Source organism: Ranitomeya imitator, chromosome 3, assembly GCF_032444005.1.
Source record: "Ranitomeya imitator isolate aRanImi1 chromosome 3, aRanImi1.pri, whole genome shotgun sequence".
Taxonomy (NCBI): domain Eukaryota; kingdom Metazoa; phylum Chordata; class Amphibia; order Anura; family Dendrobatidae; genus Ranitomeya; species Ranitomeya imitator.
This window is the reverse complement of record NC_091284.1, coordinates 30,493,941-30,511,106: the sequence shown is the minus strand read 5'-3', so window position 1 is coordinate 30,511,106 and position 17,166 is coordinate 30,493,941. Positions and strand designations below refer to the sequence as shown.

The following is a 17,166-nucleotide window of genomic DNA, read 5'->3' as shown; positions in this document are numbered from 1 at the left end:
GAGACGCAACGAGCAGAGACGCAACGAGCAGAGACGCAACGAGCAGAGACGCAACGAGCAGAGACGCAACGAGCAGAGACGCAACGAGCAGAGACGCAACGAGCAGAGTCACAATGAGCAGCGATGCAGCACACAGACACAAGAGCGGCGTCACAACAAGCGGAGACAAAAGAGCGGCGTCACAAAAAGTGGAGACACAACAAGTGGAGATGCAAGAGCGGCATCGCAACAAGAGGAGACACAAGAGAGGCGTCACAACGATCGGAGACACAAGAGCGGCGATGCAATGAGCAGAGACGCAAGAGCAGAGACACAACGAGCGGAGACATAACGAGAGGCGTCACAACGAGCGGAGACAAGAGCGGCGACGCAACGAACGGAGACACAACGAGCAGGGTCACAACGAGCAGAGTCACAGCGAGCAGAGACACAGCGAGCGGCGACGCAACGAGTGGAGTCGAGCGGCGACGCAACGCGCAAAGACACAACGAGCAGAGACGCAACGAGCAGAGACGCAACGAGCAGAGACGCAACAAACGGAGACACAAGAGGGGAGACACATTGAGCGGAGACTAGAGCAGCATCATAACGAGTGGAGACACAATGGGCGGAGACACAACAAGCGGAGACACAACAAGGGGAGACAAGAGCGGCGTCACAACGAGCAGCGACGCAACAAGCAGAGTCACAACGAGCAGCGACGCAGCACACGGAGACACAAGAGTGGTGTCACAACAAGCGGAGACACAAGAGTGGCGTCACAACAAGCGGAGACAACGCGCGGAGACGCAACAAACGGAGACAAGAGCGACGTCACAACGAGCGGAGACAGAAGAGCGGAGACACAAGAGCGGCGACGCAATGAGTGAAGACACAACGAATGGAGATGCAACGAGCGGAGACGCAACGCGCGAAGACACAACGAACGGAGACGCAACGTGCGAAGACAACAAACGGAGATGCAACGAGCGGAGATGTAATGAACGGAGACGCAACGAACGGAGACACAATGAACGGAGACACAACGAGCAGAGTCACAAGGAGCAGAGTCACAACGAGCGGAGACAAGAACGGAGACACAAGAGCGGCGACACAACGAGCAGAGACACAAGAGCAGCGTCACAACGAGTGGAGAAAAGAGCGGCGACGCAACGAGCGGAGACGCAACGAGCAGAGACGCAACACGCGAAGACACAACAAAAGGAGACGCAACGAGCGGAGACGCAATGAACGGAGATGCAACGAACGGAATCACAAGAGCGGCGTCACAACGAGCTGAGACACAACGAGCGGAGACACAAGACCGGTGTCACAACAAGCGGGGACATGGAGGGGAGACTATGAGTGGCTGCACAGGGCCTGGACCTCAGACCATCCAACAACTGGACCGGAGACTGTGAGCCAGATATGACATGACCTCATACAGTCGTACATGACATCACGGGGCTTTAGGATACAGACATCTTTTCCATAAATATTCTCTCTCCATTCATCTAGTGCTGGTTTATGAAGACCATGGAAGCAGTGAGCGGCCGCCCGTCTCCTCACCCTTCTACATGAACCTGCAGAGCTCAGTGAAAAAAGGATCACTGACCCCGTCCTTAAGGTCTCACTGTTGGGGTACCTCAGGGCTCAGTCCTTGGCCCCCTTCTGTTCTCTCTCTACACGGCCCAAATTGGACAGACCATCAGCAGATTTGGCTTTCAGTACCATCTTTATGCCGACGACACACAACTATATACGTCATCCCCTGACCTTACCCCCGCTGTACTACAGAATGCCACTGACTGTCTGTCCGCAGTCTCCAACATCATGTCCGCTCTCTATCTGAAACTCAACCTCTCCAAAACTGAACTTCTTCTGCTCCCACCATCTACTAACCTCCCTAAATCTGACATTTCCCTCTCCGTGGGTGGCACCATAATAACACCCCGGCAGCAGGCGCGCTGTCTGGGTGTTATGTTTGACTCCGATCTCTCCTTCATCTCCCATATACAATCTCTTGCCCGCTCGTGCCGCTTACACCTAAAGAACATTTCTAGAATCCGCCCTTTTCTCACCATGGAGACAGCTAAAACCCTCACGGTCGCCCTGATCCACTCCCGCCTGGACTACTGTAACGCTCTATTAATTGGCCTCCCCCTCACTCGACTTTCCCCTCTCCAGTCCATCCTTAATGCAGCAGCCAGGGTCGTCCATCTGGCTAATCGTTACTCGGACGCGTCCGCTCTTCGCCAGTCGTTACACTGGCTGCCCATTCATTACAGGATACAATTCAAAGTACTTGTTCTCACCCACAAAGCTCTCCACAGTGCGGCCCCCATACATCTCCTCCCTCATTTCTGTCTATCAGCCTAACAGACCACTGCGCTCTGCAAATGACTTTCGGCTAACCTCTGCACTAATCCGTACCTCCCACTCCCGACTCCAAGACTTCTCCCGTGCTGCGCCAATCCTCTGGAATGCTCTACCCCGAGATATTAGGACCATCCATAATTTGCATAGTTTTAGGCGCTCGCTCAAAACACATTTGTTCAGAGCGGCCTATCACGTTCACTAATCAAAGTTATGTTATGTTTGTGTGTAGCCCATTCACTATCCCCATCTATTCCCCACCCCCTGAAGATGGCTGGACCATCATTGTAAATACATCATTGTAAATACACACCTGTACTTTGCATCTCCCCCACCTCATTGTAGATTGTAAGCTCTCACGAGCAGGGTCGTCTTATTTTGCTTTAATTATTGTATTGTTAACGTTGTTACTTATGACTTTTGTGTTTGAAACTGTTAAACTGTAAAGCGCTGCGGAATATGTTGGCGCTATATAAATAAAGATTATTATTATTATTAAGGTACCGTCACACTCAGCAACTTTCCAACGATCACGACCAGCGATACGACCTGGCCGTGATCGTTGGAAAGTCCTTGTGTGGTCGCTGGAGAGCTGTCACACAGACAGCTCTCCAGCGACCAACGATGCCGAAGTCCCAGGGTAACCATCGGGTTACTAAGCGCAGGGTCACGCTTAGTAACCCGATGTTTACCCTGGTTACCATTGGAACTGTAAAAAAAAAAAAAAAAAAAAACACACTTACTCACATTCCGGTGCCTGTCACGTCCCCGGCGTCCGCTTCCCTGCACTCCTCCTGCATCCTGAGTAAGCGCCGGCCGTAAAGCAGAGCGGTGACATCACCGCTGTGCTCTGCTTTACGGCCGGCCGCCGCTGACACAGGATGCAGGAGGAGTGCAGGGAAGCGGACGCCGGGGACGTGACAGGCACCGGAATGTGAGTATGTGTTTTTTTTTTTTCACATTTACAATGGTAACCAGGGTAAACATCAGGTTACTAAGCGCGGCCCTGCACTTAGTAACCCAATATTTACCCTGGTTACCAGTGAACACATCGCTGGATCGGCGTCACACACGCCAATTCAGCTATGTCAGCGGGAGATCCAGCGACAAAATAAAGTTCTGGCCTTCTAGCTCCGACCAATGATGGCACAGCAGGATCCTGATCGCTGCTGTGTGTCAAACACAACGATATCGCTATCCAGGACACTGCAACGTCACGGATCGCTATCGTTATAATGTTGTTCAGTGTGAAGGTATCTTTAGTCTACATCTGTCCTGACAGACGGGGGAGGAGCAGCTGTCGGATCGGACGCCACTTATCTCTACAGGAGATTGGGCATGACAACATTAATATGCCCGATCCCCACAATATCAAAGCAAACAGATAGTGACAGCGATAGAAGCTGCGGGCGGATGCAGCAATTTACAAGCACTCACTTCTGCACCTCGGGATCCGGTAGATTCTCACGGTGGATCACCATGTGGGCGTGGTAAGTCGCTTTCAGTGCAAACCTCCTGTGACAGATACTGCAGTCATAGCCGTTCTCTGCATGAACGTCCATAATGTGCTTCAGGTATTCCTTCCCCCGGGCGAACGAGATCTGCAGACGCAGAAATGGGAAGACTGAACGGAGATCAAAAGTGTACACAGCCCCCCCGCCCAATAATGCAAGAGCCCCCCAATGTAATCCCACAGGGGCAAAGATACCTGGATCATACGTCTGACATTACATATTCTGTACTGATCCTACTGAAAGTGAGCGCAGCTCTGGAGTATAATACAGGACGTAACCCAGGATCAGTAATGTAATGTATGTACACAGTGACTGCACCAGCAGAATAGTGAGTGCAGCTCTGGGGTATAATACAGGATGTAACTCAGGATCAGTAATGTAATGTATGTACACAGTGACTGCACCAGCAGAATAGTGAGTGCAGCTCTGGAGTATAATACAGGATGTAACTCAGGATCAGTAATGTAATGTATGTACACAGTGACTGCACCAGCAGAATAGTGAGTGCAGCTCTGGAGTATAATACAGGATGTAACTCAGGATCAGTAATGTAATGTGTGTACACAGTGACTGCACCAGCAGAATAGTGAGTGCAGCTCTGGGGTATAATACAGGATGTAACTCAGGATCAGTAATGTAATGTATGTACACAGTGACTGTATCAGCAGAATAGTGAGTGCAGCTCTGGAGTATAATACAGGATGTAACTCAGGATCAGTAATGTAATGTATGTACACAGTGACTGTATCAGCAGAATAGTGAGTGCAGCTCTGGGGTATAATACAGGATGTAACTCAGGATCAGTAATGTAATGTCAGTACACAGTGACTGCACCAGCAGAATAGTGAGCGCAGCTCTGGGGTATAATACAGGACGTAACCCAGGATCAGTAATGTAATGTATGTACACAGTGACTGCACCAGCAGAATAGTGAGTGCAGCTCTGGGGTATAATACAGGACGTAACCCAGGATCAGTAATGTTATGTATGTACACAGTGACTGCACCAGCAGAATAGTGAGTGCAGCTCTGGGGTATAATACAGGAGGTAACTCAGGATCAGCAATGTAATGTATGTACACAGTGACTGCACCAGCAGAATAGTGAGTGCAGCTCTGGAGTATAATATAGGATGTAACTCAGGATCAGCAATGTAATGTATGTACACAGTGACTGCACCAGCAGAATAGTGAGTGCAGCTCTGGAGTATAATACAGGATGTAACTCAGGATCAGTAATGTAATGTCAGTACACAGTGACTGCACCAGCAGAATAGTGAGTGCAGCTCTGGAGTATAATACAGGATGTAACTCAGGATCAGTAATGTAATGTCAGTACACAGTGACTGCACCAGCAGAATAGTGAGTGCAGCTCTGGAGTATAATACAGAAGGTAACTCAGGATCAGCACAACACAACATAACTGTATACTCCTGCCGTGCTCCTACCTGACACCTCTTACAGCTGTACTTGTGGGGCTCAGAGTCGACGCTCCCGTCCGAGTTGTCATCATTGTCTTCAGAGGAGATGCCGATCTTCCCTATGAATTCTTCCCTCTGCTGGTCGTTCATTAAAGCAATATCCTAAACACAAATGTCTGGCATTAGGACGGTGCGGTGCCCGCTGTGAATCCTCAGTGCAGATCAATTACCTTAAAATGAATGTGGATGTGATCTCTCAGGACGTCCACCCTGAAAAACCTCCGGCCGCAGATCTCACAGGTGTACTTCTTATCTCCGTGTGTGAGCAGGTGCTTGTTCATGTTGCTCCGGCAGGAGAACATCTGGGTATGAGAACAAAAGTGTAATGGGCAAAATACTGGGGTAGTCCATTTAAATAGAGCAGCCATAAATCAATTATACACTTTTCTCCCATTCAGCCTCCACTAGAGGGAGCTAAGTGCACGTTATGTCTACAGCAAGCTCCTGAGCTCCCTCTAGTGTTATCCGACGGCAGACAGAATCTCATCATTCTATTCTTGGCTGGACGTTGAGAGTTTGGAGCTCTGTAACAGGAAAAACTGAGCTCAGCTAAGATTAAATATAACAGGAACTTTTTCAGTGCAGAATGTTCCAACTATTTACAGAAAAAAAAACCCTTTAGTTGTTGAAACAAACTTTCACAATACGAACAGTTTTAACGCACTTTCCCGCAGACAGGACAGGACGACGGCTCTTTTTTGTACTTGAGGGAATTGTCAGTCGCCGGCTGGATGGAGGATTCCCGTTTTACACGTCTCACTCCTGTAGGTGGCACAAGTGAGAATATGAGCATTAATAAGAGATCACCTTAAAGGGGAACTGCAGAGATTACAATGTAATTATATCAACAATTATAAAGGCTCATAATCAATACTATTGTTTTATGTGCTTTGTAGAAAGTGCTCCCTGTGACGCAGACACTGCTCCTGAGTGCTCCCACTCCCTGTGTCACAGATTGGGGCTTGCTTCTGCACACTAGCCCCTGGTATGTGCCTGTTTGTACCGTCATGGCTTGTTTTCACAGCCCTCCTGTGATCCCTGCTTCTTCACAGCTTGTATGTGACATTCAAAGTTTCCCCTCGACATATCACATACAAGATGTAAAGGAGCAGGCAGGGAGCGCAGAACGAGCCGTGTCATTATAAGAATGAAGGAGCAGGGAGCGCAGAACGAGCCGTGTCATTATAAGAATGAAGGAGCAGGCAGGGAGCACAGAACGAGCCGTGTCATTATAAGAATGAAGGAGCAGGCAGGGAGCGCAGAACGAGCTGTGTCATTATAAGAATGAAGGAGCAGGCAGTGTGCGCAGAACGAGCCGTGTCATTATAAGAATGAAGGAGCAGGGAGCGCAGAACGAGCCGTGTCATTATAAGAATGAAGGAGCAGGGAGCGCAGAACGAGCCGTGTCATTATAAGAATGAAAGAGCAGGGAGCGCAGAACGAGCCGTGTCATTATAAGAATGAAGGAGCAGGCAGGGAGCGCAGAACGAGCCGTGTCATTATAAGAATGAAAGAGCAGGGAGCGCAGAACGAGCCGTGTCATAAGAATGAAGGAACAGGCAGGGAGCGCAGAATGAGCCGTGTCATTATAAGAATGAAGGAGCAGGCAGGGAGCGCAGAACGAGCCGTGTCATTATAAGAATGAAGGAGCAGGGAGCGCAGAACGAGCTGTGTCATTATAAGAATGAAAGAGCAGGCAGGGAGCGCAGAAAGAGCCGTGTCATTATAAGAATGAAGGAACAGGCAGGGAGCGCAGAAAGAGCCGTGTCATTATAAGAATGAAGGAGCAGACAAGGAGCGCAAAAATAGCCATGTCATTATAAGAATAAAGGAGCAGGCAGGGAGCGCAGAACGAGCCGTGTCATTATAAGTATGAAGGAGCAGGCAGGGAGCTCAGAACGAGCCATGTCATTATAAGAATGAAGGAGCAGGCAGGGAGCGCAGAACGAGCTGTGTCATTATAAGAATGAAGGAGCAGGCAGGGAGCGCAGAACGAGCCGTGTCATTATAAGAATGAAGGAGCAGACGGGGAGCGCAGAACGAGCCATGTCATTATAAGAATGAAGGAGCAGGCAGGGAGCGCAGAACGAACGAGCCATGTCATTATATGAATGAAGGAGCAGGCAGGGAGCGCAGAACGAGCCGTGTCATTATAAGAATGAAGGAGCAGGCAGGGAGCGCAGAACGAGCCGTGTCATTATAAGTATGAAAGAGCAGGCAGGGAGCGCAGAACGAGCCGTGTCATTATAAGAATGAAGGAGCAGGCAGGGAGCGCAGAACGAGCCGTGTCATTATAAGAATGAAGGAGCAGGCAGGGAGCGCAGAACGAGCCGTGTCATTATAAGAATGAAGGAGCAGGCAGGGAGAGCAGAACGAGCCGTGTTATTATAAGAATGAAGGAGCAGGCAGGGAGCGCAGAAAGAGCCGTGTCATTATAAGAATAAAAGAGCAGGCAGGGAGCGCAGAACGAGCCGTGTCATTATAAGAATGAAGGAGCAGGGAGCGCAGAACGAGCCATGTCATTATAAGAATGAAGGAGCAGGCAGGGAGCGCAGAACGAGCCGTGTCATTATAAGAATGAAGGAGCAGGCAGGGAGCGCAGAACGAGCCATGTCATTATAAGAATGAAGGAACAGGCAGGGAGCGCAGAACGAGCCGTGTCATTATAAGAATGAAGGAGCAGGTAGGGAGCGCAGAACGAGCCGTGTCATTATAAGAATGAAAGAGCAGGCAGGGAGCACAGAACGAGCCATGTCATTATAAGAATGAAGGAGCAGGCAGGGAGCGCAGAACGAGCCGTGTCATTATAAGAATGAAGGAGCAGGCAGGGAGCGCAGAACGAGCCGTGTTATTATAAGAATGAAGGAGCAGGCAGGGAGCGCAGAACGAGCCGTGCCATTATAAGAATGAAGGAGCAGGCAGGGAGCGCAGAACGAGCCGTGTCATTATAAGTATGAAAGAGCAGGCAGGGAGCGCAGAACGAGCCATGTCATTATAAGAATGAAGGAGCAGGCAGGGAGCGCAGAACGAGCCGTGTCATTATAAGAATGAAGGAGCAGGCAGGGAGAGCAGAACGAGCTGTGTTATTATAAGAATGAAGGAGCAGGCAGGGAGCGCAGAACGAGCCGTGTCATTATAAGAATGATGGAGCAGGCAGGGAGCGCAGAACGAGCCATGTCATTCTAAGAATGAAGGAGCAGGCAGGGAGCGCAGAACGAGCCGTGTCATTATAAGAATGAAGGAGCAGGCAGGGAGCACAGAACGAGCCGTGTCATTATAAGAATCCCTCCCGTAGTCTATGGACTGCCCTTATCTTCCGCCTCCTATACTCCCTCGTCCATTCCAGCCCCTCTGTGCTGCTCTTTTCAGGAAAGCATTGGGATGCGTGCTGCAGCACCTACCAGACATGGTATAAATCCACAAGTTCCCTTTAATATGCCCTGCTCCTTATACATATTATTGTGAAGGACTAAATGAAGAAAAATTAAAGCGGCTTCATTTTGTGCTTTTCGACTCCATCTTGCTGTTTTGAGATAAATTCTGTTACTAGGCTAAAGTTCATAGATGTTATGAGACCTTGATTATTTCAACCTGAACAAGATATGGAGACTGAGGGTGTATTGTTCTACGAGACCTTGACGTACAGGCTGTTATGTTTTTTTTCTATGCCACGTAGACACGGCCATATATGTTGTTTCCAGTTTTCCTGCATTCTTATAGGTTAGGAACTGTGAGCGTGTTCTTATGTTAATTAGCTGAAGAATAATCTGCAAAAATTATAAAAGAGATGACACAATAAACGGGGGTTTAGAGATCTGCTTTTGACCCCCCCCCAAAACAGAGCTACGTCTCAGTCTGGTCATTTTCAGTTGCCGTCAACGCCCTGTGGATCAATTTGAAAATCACTGAGTCAACCGTGAAGGGTCAATTCAGATCCTCCCCCAACATTATATGTTCTATAATGTCTGGAAGATGCTGCACAGCTTGTCTGTGACATGTCAAGGAGTGTGTAGTGACACGGGGAAAAAGGAAGAGAGCCATGGCACGTCGCATACAACCAATGAAGGCGCACAAGCAGCCATGTCGGTACACATCACGCACATTCACGGCTTGTTCTGTGCTCCTAACATGTTACGTCACAGCTTCTTTGTGACCGGTCAAGGAGTGTGTAGATGGGAGCTACGAATGTGGCATACAGGCATTGTAGGGAGCACCCGGGCAATATCAGGGTAGACAACCCTCCCTAGGAGCCATGATGGGAGCGCAGCCTTACCCTCACCTTCCAGATGTCGGCGGTGATGTTCCAGCATCACGTCCCGGCGGTAGAAGAGCTTATTACAGATCTCGCAGGCGAACTTCTTCTCCCCGTGTTTCTTCTTGTGCTTGGAGAGGTTGCTGTTGGTGGAGAAGAACCGGTAGCACATCTCACACTGGAACGACTTATCATCTGTGAAAACAAAGAGGACGACCGTCAGGCAAAACGTTTCCAGAACCTTTAGTCTAAGATTAGGAAGACATGGCGGCTTTCTTCCAGAGACAGTGCCCCGGAATGACGAAGGACCCTCACGAGACGCCGATCCCACCTGTTCTGCAGTTGTGGAACTCCAGGAAAGCCTCCACCCTGAACGCCTTCTCGCACGTGGCGCAGCGGTATCTGTAGTCCACGGTTACCTGGAAAAAGCAAGATGTGATAAAGGCGAGTAATAGTAGGATAATGCTCCATATACTCATCCTCCTCACCCCGGGGGTCTACAGGAGACAAAACGAGGGCCACCTCTCACCTCGTTCCGGCTGTGCTTGTACGACACGTGCTGCTTCAGGCTTTCCTTACGGCTGAAAAGTTTCAAGCACTCCTCACATTTAAAAAGCTTGTCCCCTGGAGAAGGAAAAAAAAAAGAAAGCCCCCAGAGGTCAGCAAAATCTGATATTGCTAGCGCACACCTAGCCCTTTACTGTTGAAAGATCCCTTTAACCCCTTGGAGATGTGACCTTTTGTCATTTTTTTTTATGGCTGTCATTCTAATGCCCACCTCTTCCAATCGGCTTTTCTTTTCCCCATCACCATCTACCGTTGGATCGGAGATATTGGCTCAGGTTGCTGCTATTCTAGACTTGCGGTGGAATCGGACACATCGGCTCAGGTCGTTGCCGTTGGATCGGACATGTCGGCTGAGATGGCTGCAGTTTTAGACTTACCGTAGGATCGGAAATATTGGCTCAGGTTGCTGCAGTTTCAGACTTACCGTGGGATCGGACATGTCGGCTCAGGTCGGTGCCGTTTCGGACTTACCGTTGGATCAGAGATATTGGCTCAGGTTGCTGCAGTTTCAGACTTACCGTGGGATCGGACATGTCGGCTCAGGTTGCTGCTGTTTCGGAAAACCTTGCTACAGATATTGCACTGGAAGATGCGCTTGTGATCTCCGAGCTGGCGCACGAACTTCCTTCTGATCCCGTGCCGCGATCCTGACAGCAGCCTCTTCACGTTACTGCTTCCCTGGTGGAAGGCGAACCTGCAGCAGACACAAAAATCGCCCATCACTTTTGGTGGAAATGTTGCAGTTTCCCCACCTACCGTAGAGGATATTACAGTGTATTCATTTTTTTTTATCTTTGTGGATTTTTTTAATTATATTTTCATTTAAAGGAGTTGTCCTGTAAATAAAAATTTTTTACTAAAAGTTTAGAAAAAAACTCAAACATGGCTGATAATGATCCGATGGTACCAGTCTGCAGTTTCCGAGTTCTCTCTATTTTCTGGGGAAGGCTGGGTAACAAGCACCATGGATGGCTGGATGTATGAAATGGCTGATAACAGGGGACAACAGACTGCATTCACCACTTACTTGGAGACCGGCGGCAAGTTACTGTTATTGGCGGTCGAGAGTTTTCCCAACATCAACTCCATGAACTTGTCGTCGGAGTCGTGCGGCAGGGGAACGTCATCCGGAGGGATCTCGGTGATTATTTCAGCCACTCCATCCGGAGGGAAGACCGGACTGTACAGGACAGGATGGGGCGCTGGAGGAAAAAGACAAAAAAAAAAAAAGGCGATTATGTAATAATAAGCAACTTTATACACAATGGAGAGCCTCTTTAGGACAGAGCACGTGGTAGTGCCCTCACCTGGCGGGCCGGCACCCTCACCTGGCGGACCTGCGCTCAACACCTGGCGGGCCGGAGCTCTCCCTGACGGGCCGGAGCTCTCACCTGGCGGGTCGGAGCTCTCCCTGACGGGCCGGAGCTCTCACCTGGCGGGCCGGAGCCCTCACCTGGCGGGCCGGAGCTCTCACCTGGCGGGCCGGAGCCCTCACCTGGCGGGCCGGAGCCCTCACCTGGCGGGCCGGAGCTCTCACCTGGCGGGCCGGAGCCCTCACCTGGCGGGCCGCCGCTCACCTGGCGGGCCGGAGCTCTCACCTGGCGGGCCGGAGCCCTCACCTGGCGGGCCGGAGCCCTCACCTGGCGGGCCGGAGCTCTCACCTGGCGGGCCGGAGCCCTCACCTGGCGGGCCGGAGCCCTCACCTGGCGGGCCGCCGCTCTCACCTGGCGGGCTGTCATCCTCCACAATCACTAAGGGAATGCTGCGCTTCACAGTTTTCGATTTGCGGCTCCTCTTGGGTTTTTTCTTCAGCTCCGTCCTGACAGCGGGAGGAGTGCCCACCACCACAGGCTGCTCCACAGGGGCCGGCCCTGGACCCGCCTCCACATACGCGGGGTCGCAGGCTCCGGAGGGGGAGATTCCTTTTGTTTGCTCCAGGTGACTTAATAAATGCTCTGCAATAAGAAGCGACATCGCAGCGTGAGACGTCTCTGTGCCGCTTACACAAGGTGCATTGTGGCTGCACCGCCGCAGGGAGCAGCAGGTCACATACACAATAGTAAAAGAATAAAAACTGAAAATGTAGGCCCCTTAAAAAATAGTGAGGAAAGAATGGTTGTAGATGACGAGGAAAAAGCTAACATATTAAACACCTTCTTCTCCACGGTATTCACGGTGGAAAATGAAATGCTAGGTGAAATCCCAAGAAACAATGAAAACCCTATATTAAGGGTCACCAATCTAACCCAAGAAGAGGTGCGAAACCGGCTAAATAAGATTAAAATAGATAAATCTCCGGGTCCGGATGGCATACACCCACGAGTACTAAGAGAACTAAGTAATGTAATAGATAAACCATTATTTCTTATTTTTAGGGACTCTATAGCGACAGGGTCTGTTCCGCAGGACTGGCGCATAGCAAATGTGGTGCCAATATTCAAAAAGGGCTCTAAAAGTGAACCTGGAAATTATAGGCCAGTAAGTCTAACCTCTATTGTTGGTAAAATATTTGAAGGGTTTCTGAGGGATGTTATTCTGGATTATCTCAATGAGAATAACTGTTTAACTCCATATCAGCATGGGTTTATGAGAAATCGCTCCTGTCAAACCAATCTAATCAGTTTTTATGAAGAGGTAAGCTATAGGCTGGACCACGGTGAGTCATTGGACGTGGTATATCTCGATTTTTCCAAAGCGTTTGATACCGTGCCGCACAAGAGGTTGGTACACAAAATGAGAATGCTTGGTCTGGGGGAAAATGTGTGTAAATGGGTTAGTAACTGGCTTAGTGATAGAAAGCAGAGGGTGGTTATAAATGGTATAGTCTCTAACTGGGTCGCTGTGACCAGTGGGGTACCGCAGGGGTCAGTATTGGGACCTGTTCTCTTCAACATATTCATTAATGATCTGGTAGAAGGTTTACACAGTAAAATATCGATATTTGCAGATGATACAAAACTATGTAAAGCAGTTAATACAAGAGAAGATAGTATTCTGCTACAGATGGATCTGGATAAGTTGGAAACTTGGGCTGAAAGGTGGCAGATGAGGTTTAACAATGATAAATGTAAGGTTATACACATGGGAAGAGGGAATCAATATCACCATTACACACTGAACGGGAAACCACTGGGTAAATCTGACAGGGAGAAGGACTTGGGGATCCTAGTTAATGATAAACTTACCTGGAGCAGCCAGTGCCAGGCAGCAGCTGCCAAGGCAAACAGGATCATGGGGTGCATTAAAAGAGGTCTGGATACACATGATGAGAGCATTATACTGCCTCTGTACAAATCCCTAGTTAGACCGCACATGGAGTACTGTGTCCAGTTTTGGGCACCGGTGCTCAGGAAGGATATAATGGAACTAGAGAGAGTACAAAGGAGGGCAACAAAATTAATAAAGGGGATGGGAGAACTACAATACCCAGATAGATTAGCGAAATTAGGATTATTTAGTCTAGAAAAAAGACGACTGAGGGGCGATCTAATAACCATGTATAAGTATATAAGGGGACAATACAAATATCTCGCTGAGGATCTGTTTATACCAAGGAAGGTGACGGGCACAAGGGGGCATTCTTTGCGTCTGGAGGAGAGAAGGTTTTTCCACCAACATAGAAGAGGATTCTTTACTGTTAGGGCAGTGAGAATCTGGAATTGCTTGCCTGAGGAGGTGGTGATGGCGAACTCAGTCGAGGGGTTCAAGAGAGGCCTGGATGTCTTCCTGGAGCAGAACAATATTGTATCATACAATTATTAGGTTCTGTAGAAGGACGTAGATCTGGGGATTTATTATGATGGAATATAGGCTGAACTGGATGGACAAATGTCTTTTTTCGGCCTTACTAACTATGTTACTATGTATGTTACACAAGGAGCACAGCCCAGGCGGTCTCTGCAGCTTTCAATCAGCAGGTAAGTTTCAGACAGTTAGATAACCGCATCAACTCAGCTTGTCTGATACAAAGCTCCATATTCTCTGCATTGACAGGGTTAAATAATAAAATTCCAGCTGCCACCACTAGGGGGAGCTCAATGCAGACTACATAACAGCATGTAGCCAACTTATGTGCTCCCTCTAGTGGTGGCTGGGGGAATACCACAGCATACAGCCAGCTCCTGAGCTCCCTCTAGTGGAGGTATAACCGTACGCAGCCAGCTCCCTCTAGTGGAGGTATAACAGTACGCAGCCAGCTCCCTCTAGTGGAGGTATAACAGTACGCAGCCAGCTCCCTCTAGTGGAGGTGTAACAGTACGCAGCCAGCTCCCTCTAGTGGACGTATAACAGTACACAGCCAGCTCCCTCTAGTGGAGGTATAACAGTACGTAGTCAGCTCCCTCTAGTGGAGGTATAACAGTACGCAGCCAGCTCCCTCTAGTGGAGGTATAACAGTACGTAGTCAGCTCCCTCTAGTGGAGGTATAACAGTACGCAGCCAGCTCCCTCTAGTGGAGGTATAACAGTACACAGCCAGCTCCCTCTAGTGGAGATATAACAGTACGCAGCCAGCTCCCTCTAGTGGAGGTATAACAGTACGCAGCCAGCTCCCTCTAGTGGAGGTATAACAGTACACAGCCAGCTCCCTCTAGTGGAGGTATAACAGTACGCAGCCAGCTCCCTCTAGTGGAGGTATAACAGTACGCAGCCAGCTCCCTCTAGTGGAGGTATAACAGTACGCAGCCAGCTCCCTCTAGTGGAGGTATAACAGTACATAGTCAGCTCCCTCTAGTGGAGGTATAACAGTACGCAGCCAGCTCCCTCTAGTGGAGGTATAACAGTAAACAGCCAGCTCCCTCTAGTGGAGATATAACAGTACGCAGCCAGCTCCCTCTAGTGGAGGTATAACAGTACGCAGCCAGCTCCCTCTAGTGGAGGTATAACAGTACACAGCCAGCTCCCTCTAGTGGAGGTATAACAGTACGCAGCCAGCTCCCTCTAGTGGAGGTATAACAGTACGCAGCCAGCTCCCTCTAGTGGAGGTATAACAGTACGCAGCCAGCTCCCTCTAGTGGAGGTATAACAGTACGCAGCCAGCTCCCTCCCTCTAGTGGAGGTATAACAGTACGCAGCCAGCTCCCTCTAGTGGAGGTATAACAGTACGCAGCCAGCTCCCTCTAGTGGAGGTATAACAGTACACAGTCAGCTCCCTCTAGTGGAGGTATAACAGTACACAGCCAGCTCCCTCTAGTGGAGGTATAACAGTACGCAGCCAGCTCCCTCCCTCTAGTGGAGGTATAACAGTACACAGTCAGCTCCCTCTAGTGGAGGTATAACAGTACACAGTCAGCTCCCTCTAGTGGAGGTATAACAGTACGCAGCCAGCTCCCTCTAGTGGAGGTATAACAGTACGCAGCCAGCTCCCTCTAGTGGAGGTATAACAGTACGTAGTCAGCTCCCTCTAGTGGAGGTATAACAGTACGCAGCCAGCTCCCTCTAGTGGAGGTATAACAGTACGTAGTCAGCTCCCTCTAGTGGAGGTATAACAGTACACAGTCAGCTCCCTCTAGTGGAGGTATAACAGTACGCAGCCAGCTCCCTCTAGTGGAGGTATAACAGTACGCAGCCAGCTCCCTCCCTCTAGTGGAGGTATAACAGTACGAAGCCAGCTCCCTCTAGTGGAGGTATAACAGTACGCAGCCAGCTCCCTCCCTCTAGTGGAGGTATAACAGTACACAGCCAGCTCCCTCTAGTGGAGGTATAACAGTACGCAGCCAGCTCCCTCCCTCTAGTGGAGGTATAACAGTACACAGTCAGCTCCCTCTAGTGGAGGTATAACAGTACGCAGCCAGCTCCCTCTAGTGGAGGTATAACAGTACACAGCCAGCTCCCTCTAGTGGAGGTATAACAGTACACAGCCAGCTCCCTCTAGTGGAGGTATAACAGTACGCAGCCAGCTCCCTCCCTCTAGTGGAGGTATAACAGTACACAGTCAGCTCCCTCTAGTGGAGGTATAACAGTACGCAGCCAGCTCCCTCTAGTGGAGGTATAACAGTACACAGCCAGCTCCCTCTAGTGGAGGTATAACAGTACGCAGCCAGCTCCCTCTAGTGGAGGTATAACAGTACGCAGCCAGCTCCCTCTAGTGGAGGTATAACAGTACGTAGTCAGCTCCCTCTAGTGGAGGTATAACAGTACGCAGCCAGCTCCCTCTAGTGGAGGTATAACAGTACGTAGTCAGCTCCCTCTAGTGGAGGTATAACAGTACACAGTCAGCTCCCTCTAGTGGAGGTATAACAGTACGCAGCCAGCTCCCTCTAGTGGAGGTATAACAGTACGCAGCCAGCTCCCTCCCTCTAGTGGAGGTATAACAGTACGAAGCCAGCTCCCTCTAGTGGAGGTATAACAGTACGCAGCCAGCTCCCTCCCTCTAGTGGAGGTATAACAGTACACAGCCAGCTCCCTCTAGTGGAGGTATAACAGTACGCAGCCAGCTCCCTCCCTCTAGTGGAGGTATAACAGTACACAGTCAGCTCCCTCTAGTGGAGGTATAACAGTACACAGCCAGCTCCCTCTAGTGGAGGTATAACAGTACGCAGCCAGCTCCCTCTAGTGGAGGTATAACAGTACGTAGTCAGCTCCCTCTAGTGGAGGTATAACAGTACACAGTCAGCTCCCTCTAGTGGAGGTATAACAGTACGCAGCCAGCTCCCTCTAGTGGAGGTATAACAGTACGCAGCCAGCTCCCTCCCTCTAGTGGAGGTATAACAGTACGAAGCCAGCTCCCTCTAGTGGAGGTATAACAGTACGCAGCCAGCTCCCTCCCTCTAGTGGAGGTATAACAGTACACAGCCAGCTCCCTCTAGTGGAGGTATAACAGTACGCAGCCAGCTCCCTCCCTCTAGTGGAGGTATAACAGTACACAGCCAGCTCCCTCTAGTGGAGGTATAACAGTACGCAGTCAGCTCCCTCTAGTGGAGGTATAACAGTACGCAGCCAGCTCCCTCTAGTGGAGGTATAACAGTACGCAGCCAGCTCCCTCTAGTGGAGGTATAACAGT

General features: G+C 49.8%; 1 protein-coding gene across 9 annotated transcripts in view; it reads right to left on the bottom strand.

The window, feature by feature from the left end:
• The window catches only part of PRDM15 (PR/SET domain 15), a 48,577-nt gene that overhangs the window by 22,408 nt on the left and 9,003 nt on the right, over positions 1–17,166 (bottom strand). For 6 of the 9 annotated variants that reach the window (XM_069760695.1, XM_069760699.1, XM_069760691.1 and 3 more), the window contains exons 8-17: positions 11,892–12,122; positions 11,195–11,369; positions 10,686–10,861; positions 10,130–10,224; positions 9,932–10,019; positions 9,622–9,795; positions 6,013–6,110; positions 5,519–5,650; positions 5,316–5,450; positions 3,793–3,956 (exon numbers count right to left, since the gene is read on the bottom strand). In XM_069760695.1, coding sequence (XP_069616796.1) covers positions 3,793–3,956; positions 5,316–5,450; positions 5,519–5,650; positions 6,013–6,110; positions 9,622–9,795; positions 9,932–10,019; positions 10,130–10,224; positions 10,686–10,861; positions 11,195–11,369; positions 11,892–12,122 — 1,468 coding nt within the window. The remainder of the gene's footprint in view (positions 1–3,792; positions 3,957–5,315; positions 5,451–5,518; positions 5,651–6,012; positions 6,111–9,621; positions 9,796–9,931; positions 10,020–10,129; positions 10,225–10,685; positions 10,862–11,194; positions 11,370–11,891; positions 12,123–17,166) is intronic. The other 3 variants (XM_069760700.1, XM_069760697.1, XM_069760696.1) reach the window with 1 other exon arrangement.